The sequence below is a fragment of the Urocampus carinirostris genome, chromosome 8 (genome assembly GCF_059441175.1).
Source record: "Urocampus carinirostris isolate Australia breed hairy pipefish chromosome 8, RoL_Ucar_1.0, whole genome shotgun sequence".
Lineage (NCBI taxonomy): Eukaryota > Metazoa > Chordata > Actinopteri > Syngnathiformes > Syngnathidae > Urocampus > Urocampus carinirostris.
This window is the reverse complement of record NC_142356.1, coordinates 27994956-28005816: the sequence shown is the minus strand read 5'-3', so window position 1 is coordinate 28005816 and position 10861 is coordinate 27994956. Positions and strand designations below refer to the sequence as shown.

The window sequence follows — 10861 nt, the reverse complement described above, 5'->3', positions numbered from 1 at the left end:
TAGCATTGACGGTAAGCAGCATGGTACAATTCTAATGGACGGGCAGAAATTGAGGAGGGTGGGAGCTTTAAATCGGATCATACAACACAAAAAAAGACGATGTTTGCGCACAATCGTTCGAGCGCCTCGTGGTGACCATGGCAACGTGGCAGATTGTGCATCTTGTGTGTGTCACGTCCAGCTGTGGCGGTGAGAGGACGTACAGATGTGCTGACTGTACAGTTTCCATGGGAACAATCTCCTCCTCCCTCCTCTGCCACCTTTCTCCACTGCCATCGCAGCAGCACCGGGGTAACTGAAGTAAATCTTTTGCGTGCGTGTGTTCTTGTATGACTTGCACACACGCACACAGTCTTTAATTCAAGATGCGAGCGATGAGAGGAGTGGTGTGAATGTTATCAAAGAGAGTGGCTGCACACGTTCCATAAATCAGTGTGCGAGTGTGTGACTACGTGCACAAGCGTGTACGCACGCGTGCAAGATCGTAAGTGTTAGCCTGTGTTTGTGTTAAAGAAGTTTATGAGTGTCCAACTGAACCACCACAGACCAGTCCCGAAATTCTGACATCTAGTGGTCATATTTCCTCACCGCGTGTATTATGAACAATTCAAGACGATGTGTCCTCATTGTCATTTCATAGAGAATAATTTCCCATTGTTTCTATTTTAAATCACAGATCTCATACTCAATTTACTGGAGAGCCACTGGGTGAGGTTGGGCCATAACGGCCTTTCCACAAGAAAAGGTCCAGTAAAAATTCAGTCATGTTTATTTGTGATGCCCTTAATCACAAGGAGGCTCAAAGGGCTGCAAAGACCATAGACTATTGCAAACTACAGACTATTAATACATATTCCCCTGATCTAGAAATTACAGGAGGGCAAGGAAAAACTCAAAAACCTCAGGATGAAGTGTCACGGATCAAACAGACGAGGACCACCATTGCCTCACGTTAAAAAAGTTTACTTAGGGATCGGGGAAATGGGAGATAATGTTCGTGTTGTGTGTGTGTGTGTGTGTGTGTTTGTGTGTGTTTGTGTGTGTGTGTGTGTGTGTGTTAGTGTTTCCTAGTGTCTGATTGGCGTTGAGGGTAGTAAGGGGAGATGGGTCCGGGCTCACTCACCACGAGTCTGGACGACCGTGGCAGAAGAGAAGGCAGAAGGGTCAAATAGATTCAGAGTCAGAAGTGCCGACAAACAGGTTCCGGGTGTAGGCTTTGCAGAGAATCTGACAAAGGTAGGCTGTAAGCCAGGGCTATAAATACAGAGCTTGATTGGCAGGGAATTTAAAACAGCTGGTGGTAGACAAGAACAGACAGGTGGAATAGATCAGGGTGCAGTGACGGAGCAGGGAGACAATTGGTGCTGGATACCGGTAGAGAAAGGGCTCATGACATGAAGAGAATGAAAAAACCTTGAGAAGCGGCCACACTTTCACATAAATATTAATAATAATAATAATAATAATTTCCTTTGTATTGTCATTCTTTGTTAGAACGAAATGTCGATACACCTAAAACAGAAATAATAGAACAAATACCACTACAGTAATGTTATACTGCGAAAATACTACTACATAAATATTGTGACAAATATACGACAAAAATACTTTCGTTGAAATATTACGACAGCAATATTACAAATATTCAACTAGTGTACAGTAAAACTACAAAAGTACTAGTTCTCATCTCATCTCATTAGCTGCACCGCTTATCCTCAGTAGGGTCACAGAGGTGCTGGAGCCCATCCCAGCAATCATCGGGCGCAAAATTACTAGTTATACTACAAAATGTATTCTATGAAAATACAACAAAATACAACAAAAAAACTACCTAAACAATACTAAATTACTGCAATGAAAATACTCCAAATTATACTGCAAAAATACTACAAAATACCACAAAACTAGAGTAATACTACAAACATACTACATATATACAACAAATATTTGACTAAAAAATCATTCTAAAATAAATCTACAGTAATAAAGGATTTCACTGTTGACAAAGAGTCTCAAAGTTTTTTTACACAAAACAATAACATAAAAAAATGTATATTAGGATTATATTTGTAATATAGCAGTACAGTAAATAAACTAAATATAAGTGAAAAAATGACAACACACATTTTCATAACAATAGAGTTGCTTCAATATATTTTTGTTTGTTTGTGGTTCCCTTAGGGGCACAATTTCCGTTGCTGTGTCTTGGGCAGGTACAGCTATAGGCAGGGTTGGGTAGGGTTACTTTAACTCGATTACTTTCAATTACTTTTGGATTACTCCAATACCAAATATGCTAATAAAAGACAAAATAAACTAAATATGAATAAAATTACTAAATTTTGTGCATGCTTGGGGAGTAACGGAATACATGGAACGGCAAAAATTATGTTGGCAAGCTATTTGGATTTATTTTCATTTCTTTTCTGTCGCATTTTATGTTAGTTTTGCCGGAGATCACAGAGATCAAAGCCAGGAGAGAAAGCTTACCACGTGTTGTGAGTCATAATTATATTCATATTTAGTTTATTTTGTCTTTTATTAGCATACTTGGCATTGGAGTAATCCAAAAGTAATTGAAAGTAATCAAGTTAAAGTAACCCTGGCTATAGGCCATATAAATGTTGCAGTTCGCCGTTTGTCATTGGTTTATTTGATGCATTTTTTTGTATAAATATCGGACAATGATTCTCAGGAATTATTACTAAAAAAATCAAATCCGAATGTCTTTTTCTCAAAAGTATTGTTTTTTATTTGTGGAGGTAATATTTGTGACCGACAGTTGACGACAGTTATCACGCTTTACGGCAAGACGCACTCGATTTTGCCGTTGTCTCACAAGGTAAGTTGATCCTGATATTAAGACAAATAATCATCTACTGTGATATTTTTCATTAATATGAGATTTTTGCATTAAAATAGTCAAATTTACACTTTGTGAAATCTGTATAATAGACCTGTCGTCTTGCATTTCTTAAACCGAGGCGTGGTAAAAATGGAGTTGTGTGAACCCCGAAAAAAATAGTAAATAGCATTTTGCCCCCTTTTCAGCCCGTGAGTTTTATATCAAAGGTCTACCCACTTCGATTTAGAGGAGGAATTTGAATGAATGGAACAGCGGCGATCTCTTATGATGCATTTTTATTGGGAATAAATTCAGGTAGATGTTTCCCCAACACTTAACCATTTTAAGTCAAAGGAAATTATGTAAAGATTCTGATCTAGATGAAAACATATTAACCTATGTAGAGTGTCAGTAATTTGAAATCGAAATTGCATTTACCTTCCCAACATTAGGCTTTACACTAAACTCTTATAACTTATGATGTAGCATCACTACACACATTTTAAGTAGGCCTCTTATTCCTCTTTTTCTTATTTATTCCAGGTTTTCCTTCCTTTTTCTAATTTTCCTTATACTCTAATGATTATTCTAGCCTTTTGCTTATTTTTTCTTCCTTAATAATTGTTCTTCTTTTCTCTCTCATTTTGCCTTTATTTTGTTTTTCTTCTTATATATTTCCTTTTTATTCTTGCCTTTTTTCTTTTTAGCTTTATTTCCCCCCCCCAAAGTATTATTATTTTTTTTGCATGTTATTTAATAATTGTAATATATGAATAAAAACAACAAAAAAAATCTGAAGAGGCTTTTGGGAGCCGAAAGAGCCGTCTCTTTTTAGTGAGCCAAGCTGAAAGAGCCGCTTTTCAAAGGAGACTGAATTCCCATCACTGTGAGCTTTTTTAAGCTACTCGGTAAAGGCTGTTAACTGCTAAATTCTTCAAACGTGTAGCATAATACGCAACCAGGGACACAAAGATGACAGGCAAAAAGTGCAAGATGAGTGAAATGAATGATAACAGTTCTTCTTTTAACACATTTATTTTTCTTTTCCTGGCTTTTTTGGCTCTGAGCCACCTAGCACCTTTCTGTCCTCCACCATACCTGACTCACATCATTCGCGTACAGAAAAGAAGAGTGGTGGTGTGCCAAACCAACTCACCTCATCTGCTCAAAATGTTGTGCTAAGTGGGGCCAAAGAGCTGGCTATAGCATGAAGGCACAAGTAAGGTTAGATAATGCAAGTGGTAGAAATTTGTTAAAAATATTTTTCTCATCAAGCCAGCCCTCGACCTTGACATTAGCCAGCCCTTCGGCAAATCCCCTGTTCCCGATTAGTCACTCTGGCATCAGTTGGGGCAAATCATATTGCGCTTCACACCGCCACTCACAGATTTGCCGCAATTGGACAGATCCCGGACAGGAGGACAGGTGCATGCTACATCGGAACAGGGCACTATGAAATGTCTTAGTGCAAATATTATGGATCAATTATGGCCATTTATTACGGGCCATGCAAATAAATAAGGCAGCGTTTCCCTGTGGTAAATTGTCATGGAAAAAACTTCCTGTAACTGAAAATGTAAGCTAAGTTGTTTTTACCTAACACTCATATGGAGAGGGATTTGTCTCAAAAACAAATATATTCGTGATTTACTTGATCTTAAAAAAACTATGTCTTATGGAAAGCACACGCAAGAACTAGTCAACACATATGTAAATCACAAATTCATGATTCACGGCAGATTTTTTTCTTTTGATGGTTCTGGAGAAATTAGAAAATTGACTTTGAAAGTCCTTCAAAAGTAAAAAAAATATGAAAGAATTCTGTTCATCGAGCAAGGCAGCCCGCCTTTCCTCAACGGGCTCTCTGGAGGTGTATTTATTTAAAATGTATGTATAATGGTAATAAACGTGCTTATCTCCTTTCCCCAACCGGGGCATGTTTAGGGAATGCGTATTGGGCTTCCTAACGTTGAGGCGCTAAAAGGTGGCTCTTGCAGAGGTTGGCTTCTGGTTAGTACCAACTATGAAAGATTTATTATTATTATTATTAATTATTTTTAACCTTTGTGTGATTTGTGCATGTATTTGCCCAATTTCGTTGTCACAATATGTTAACCCATTTTGTAACAATGACAATAAAGGTATATTCTATTCTATTCTATTCTATTTGTGTTTCTGGTTAAAATTTATGTAGAAATCTTATCCCCCCCGACCCTATTTTATTTCTTACTGTACGTTTCATGAAACATTGATCATGTGACCTATTTCCACCTTTTCTTGTCCAGACATTGCTGCTGAGCACGTTTATGTTCCAGTTCCTGAAGATCGTGGGACCGAGAGCTTTCTCCATGGCCGCCGAGACGTACACGTCTGGTGCGCACTCCGCTGCTTTCGTCACCTGTCCCAATGACACGGTGGCCAAAGACTTAGCAAGGTTGGTTGGGCTTAGGGTTTAGCAGGCTTCTCAAACTCAATTTACTGATGGGCCGCTGGTAATAGTCCCGGTAGAGGTAAGATCTTGGGACTGGACCCGAACCCAGCCCGAATTTGTAGTGTGGGATCTGCACAGTATGATCTTCCCTTTGCTCAAGTTATTATTTGGAATACTACTTTATACTTCTAGTTGTGTGATATTATTCTTAAGTAACTGTACTTTTACTCCATTGATACACTTCTGCGCTGCACCTCAGCGCCACACGTAATCTGGAGCTGAAGTGTGCAGCACTTAGAGGCCACGCATACTTAGGAGCTGAAGTCCACACTTGCTTTGAAGGACCAAGCCCAAAGTAAACCCGAAGCTGCACCTCGGCGCTGCATTTCGGCGGAACGCGTACTTTAGCCGAAGAAGGAACTCCGGTGCCGAAACGCACACTTGGGCGCGGAAGTACGCACGACGTAGAAATGCTGCTTCGGTCCAATCCTACCGGTTGGGCCACATCGGGTTTTTCACGAGAAAAGTTTTGATAAAAACATTCCAATGTTCTCTAATGTTTTTCCTTTTTTTAACAAAAAAAATAACATGAAAAAAAAATCATATAGGAAATCAATCAGTCAGGAATAAATGAATAAAATACTAATAATACTATATACAGTTTCTGACTAGTTTTTTTTTATTCAATTCAGTTCTTTGTATTGACATTTATTTAACTTTTAACTTTCTAAACATGAACTGTTCTGAACATGGCTTCTCTTGTTTACTCTTTGCTGGTAAAAAAACAACCCCAAAAATGACTGAAAAATTATTGAAAAAATAGACCTTAAAATAGACATCGAGCAAAAAATAAAATAACAGAAAATGACCAAAACATGTGAGTACAAAAAAAACCTAAAATGTAAAATTTTGAAAAATGTACTGAAAAGTATGAAAAATAAATGGAAAAGTCCTGAAATAGAAAAAGTAAACAAGCCTGTGAAAAAGTACTGGAACAGAACAAAATAGGATGAAAAAGTACTGAGAGCCTAAAAAAGTGCTGAAAAGTATGTAAACGTACTGAAAAGTAGTCAAAATGTACAGATAACTATGAAAATCAACAAAAATCAAATTAAAAATGATTCGGAAAAACACCCAAACAAAAACACAACAGAAACCTGATTAAAAACAAATCTAAAAACAAAAATCGACCAAATTAACCAAATAACGACTAACAAACGGCCCAAAAATTCTAAATATTATTTTTGCTTATATTTTACACAGTTGATTACAGTTAGTTTAAATGATATTGGTAGTCTTAGTAAAAAAAAAAAAATCAATAAAAGTAAAGTTTTTTTTCTTCATGATTTTTTCGAATATGGTTATGAATATTAAGTTTTTATTTACAAAGATAAGTTTGGATTGGGGGCGGCGGCGCAGTGGTTAGCGCGTGTTTGGCACAGTTCTGAGGTCATGGGATCAAACCTTTCTCTGTGGAATTTGCATGTTCTCCCCGTGCTTGTTTCCTCCGTGCTCTCCGATTTGCTCCCACACTCCAAAAACATGAATTAAGGTTAATTGGCCGGTCGGACTTGTCCCTAGGTGTGAATGAGCGAGTGAGTTGTCTGTGTCCCTGTGTGCCCTGAACTGGCTGGCAACCAGTTCAGGGTGTCCCCTGCCCACTGCCGGAAGACAGCTGGGATGGGCTCCAGGACCCCCAATTTGATATTTGTATTAGCTTTGATATTTGTATTGCCAATTTGATATTTGTATTACCTTTTTTTCTTATAATATTTGATTTAAATTTTTAAATATTTCATATGCATAGGATTGGGGTAACAATTTCAAATCTGTTTTTTTTTTTTTAATTTCCTTTTTAAATTTTAACATTCAATTTTGGGGAAAATATATTAACTGAATTCTAATACATTATGCCATGACCTCACAATTTAAAAATACACTTTTAATATTGTATGTTCTAGATCAGGGGTCTCCAACCTTTTTTAATAATAGCTACTTATTGTTACCGATTAGGGGGCATCGCATTTTAGACCCCTGTTTTAGATCGTGTACACTACAGTTTGGACTAAAAATGTGCATTTCCCTGTTAATTGTTATCAAGTATCAAATATTTACAAAACATATTACTTGCACATAAAATTGCAAAATGTCTGTGTCCCTAAACAATTGGAATAATCCACAATTAAACAGGAAATATGATATATCTGATAGTATATGTCATAACATGATGAGTGAAAAAGCAATAGCTAACGTTTTTTCCATGTTTTGTGATTGTCTTGCAAGAGGCATCGTGCAGCAGAAGCTGGCTGCCTGCGTCAATATTGTGCCCGCCATCACATCTGTGTAAGTGCAACACACACATACTCATTCACTAGCACAATTTGTGACCACCTGAGCCATTGTGTCAGACAAATAAACCTGCGGGATAGCAAAGGCAAGTACATTGATTCATCATTAATGTCAGACAGAATGGTGGTAATTAGAGCTGCAAAAACGAATTGATAAAATTGATTAAAATCGCTGATTACAATTATTATATAATTAGTTCATTGATTCGTTGAGTCTCGTGATATATGCCTAGCGCGCAAGCATAACAGGGCGAGGTGGAGTGCGTACTAAGGGGTTATTTTTCAAAGGCTTTGTTAAATTTAACAAACATGGCGTACATGAGAAAATGGCCCAATCAAGGTCCGCAAAAGTGTGGGAGCACTCCACACTTCACAAATCACTTGCAAGCTTTGCAAAAAGTGATACGTCACCGGATCATCCCTATGGTGAGGCAGCCATTAAAACCAAAATGGATTCACCGACGATAATAACAGGAACTCAGGTTAAGCCACTACATTATTTGTATTTATTTTTTTCTTTGTGTTTTTGAGTGCGGAAATGTATGCTTCATCTATGGTTAGCTAGCTGATGTTAGCGTTTGCTTTTTAGCTGATGGACGATTGTGCGCTCCTGTGTGTGTTACAGATACTTTTAAATTCAGTTCAATCATCTTAAGCAGTGTTCAAATGTGCTTCATTAAAAAAAAAAACTCACATAATGGTGGTAAGATTTAGCATCAAGTTTTAGTTTTTTGGCAAAGTCTGAGTGATTAATTGAGGAAACCTAACGTTAGTCTCTGGTCGCTCGCTTTATGCTAGCTATTTATGCTACCTATTAGCTTATTAATGACTATATATATATATATATATATATATATGTATATATATATGTATATATATTTATTTATTTATTTTTTGCAGGGGGAATATATACATATGTATGTAATTTATTTGTCACAAGCGCTGATTTTTTTGAAATTTTTTAGTATTGTAGAATATTCGGTTATGTTCACTATTTTCTTATTTTTCCACAAAATTTCAAGATTTGATCAAAGAAGAGGAAAACCATAATTTGTTTTTTCACCCCATTCATTAATTGATGGAAAAAAAGGCAGATTAAATAATTATTAAAATAAACGTTTTAGTTGCTGCCCTAGTAGTAGTTCATCATCTGACCAGCGTCATACAAAACATGGTCAATTGGCTCAGTTATGTGCAAAGAATATTAAGGTGCATGCAGTGTCCCTTCTTCATACGAACTACTATTATATGAGTATTTTGAGATGGGACATGTCTTTTGAGCAAAAATCTTGCCCTGATACAAGAGAAAAGTTATGAGAATTACCAGATGCTACCACTAGAGGGCCAAGTGCTCGAGGCCATTCACCGCCAGCATCGGTGATCAGGTTAGCATGTGCATTTCTCGCCTTACAGATCTGGCCCCGCACAATTGTGTTGTGTTTTTATAAAAATCCCATTTAGGCTTAATTTGGATGATTTTAGATGGCGGGAAAACATTAATTGGTTTTCAGTTACTTCTTATGGAGAAGATTTTGTTTGAGATACAAGTAACTCTAGATATGGACTCGATCTGGGAATGAATTGCCGAAATATCCGGACTATAAGCTGGAACTTTTATTACGCAATTTCAACCTTGCATCTTATGCACAGATGCGGTTAAGGTATGCATATTTCTATCGGCCACCAGAGCAGAAAAAGAGTGCCACAGGTTGTGCTGAGGTTAAGCTGCAATTAATAACGGCTTATACACAACATAGAAGTTTAACATATGGTTACGTGCTTTGTACATGAATTACATATTGCATTAACTCACCCTCATAATGGAAAACGCAAACTTCGCATTGATGAGTTGATGTTGAAATGTTGGAAATGACAGTGGGAAGAACTGGAGCAATGTGAAAATTACGTCGTAATTACTTTTTGCCTTTTTATCCTGATAGTCTTTAACCTTTTTTTTTCTTCAAAGTCTTTATACTACATGTTTTACACTGGAGTGCCATGTTTAATCTCGTTGCTTACAATGTTTTACAACGTTGATATCAATAACAATAAAGACATATCTAGTTCTAAAAAGCGGGTAGCCGGAAATGGGACACATTCTTGAAGGCTGGGTGAACGCACAGAGAACAGTTAGCCGACGTCTTTCAAGTTAAGTCAAGTCAGGTAATTTTTATTAAATGTGTCACAGAGACTCTCAAAGGGCTGCACAGGCAATTTTTCAGACTATTATTACATCATCCCCTGATCTGGAACCAACATGAGGGCAAGGAAAAACACAAAAAAAAAAAATCCGAATGTCTCACAATTCAATTCTTTCCACTGTGCTCATGGGCACATGCAGCTTCTAGTCAGGTGTGGCTTATGTATCACATGTACTAAACATGTTTTCCCTTTAAAAATTATTTTGGTGCGGTTTTTAGTAAGGTGCGGCTTATATTCCAGAAATTACGGTTGTCTTGTCTTGTAAAGGGCCACTGCATATTTAAATAACAAATGTATTGTTAATAAGTATGATGATCTTTGTCATACGCTTCATTAGGTTTTAATCATTTCCAGGTATGAATGGCAGGGGGCCATCCAGGAAGACAGTGAGGTTCTTTTGGTAGGTCATTTTCAAAGAGGTAAATTTCCCAATAAAAATGCACTACAAACATTTGACGTACGCCTTCATCGACTTTTAGATGATTAAGACCAGAAGCTCCAAGGTCGCGGCTCTCGCTGATTTCGTCCGGTAAGATCTCACTCAATATATCAAACTCCGGGTTGCGTGACTGTTTATGTTGTTGGATACCATTTCTAGTAAGAACCATCCTTACGAAGTAGCTGAAGTCATCAGCCTGCCCATCGATCAGGGCAACCCGCCCTACCTCAAGTGGATCTCCGATGTGGTTCCCCAGTGATGGCGTGTTATTCCAAACGGGTTATGATTATGCTAATAAAGAATGAAATGGCTTCCGTCCATTTCGCCCCAAAGTTTGATATAGGTCCTTGGTGTCAATTAAGTTCACTAAGCCAGTGATCATCCCCTGAGGATATGTTAGAAAACAGTATTAGAATTTGATGAACCTGTTTTAAGTTTAGATTTTTTATTCAAAGAAAATGCTACCAAGCAAAAATAAAATATTTTTCATCTGACGACCAGGAGCTTAAAATTAGGATAGCAAATTTTATGCCTTTTTGTTATATTGTTTCAATTCACAATGAAAAAATAATAAATTGTTATTTAATATCCATACA

The 10861-nt window shown here is 37.2% G+C and overlaps 1 protein-coding gene across 4 annotated transcripts; it reads left to right on the top strand.

Annotated features, from left to right (window-relative positions):
- The first annotated feature begins 2684 nt into the window (after positions 1–2684).
- On the top strand, positions 2685–10859 carry LOC148361501 (protein CutA homolog). Of its 4 annotated transcripts, none has more exons than XM_088342199.1 (7): positions 2744–2842; positions 4790–4855; positions 5131–5279; positions 7560–7619; positions 10181–10226; positions 10306–10355; positions 10425–10859. In XM_088342199.1, the coding sequence occupies exons 2-7, from the start codon at positions 4793–4795 to the stop codon at positions 10522–10524; spliced, it is 468 nt and encodes a 155-aa protein (XP_088198325.1). In that variant the 5' UTR covers positions 2744–2842; positions 4790–4792; the 3' UTR covers positions 10525–10859. The 4 variants fall into 4 exon arrangements, with proteins under 4 accessions (XP_088198323.1, XP_088198325.1, XP_088198322.1 ...); XM_088342196.1 differs by lacking the exon at positions 2744–2842 and adding an exon at positions 3057–4069; XM_088342197.1 differs by lacking the exon at positions 4790–4855 and having other exon boundaries at positions 2685–2842.
- Positions 10860–10861: the final 2 nt, after the last annotated feature.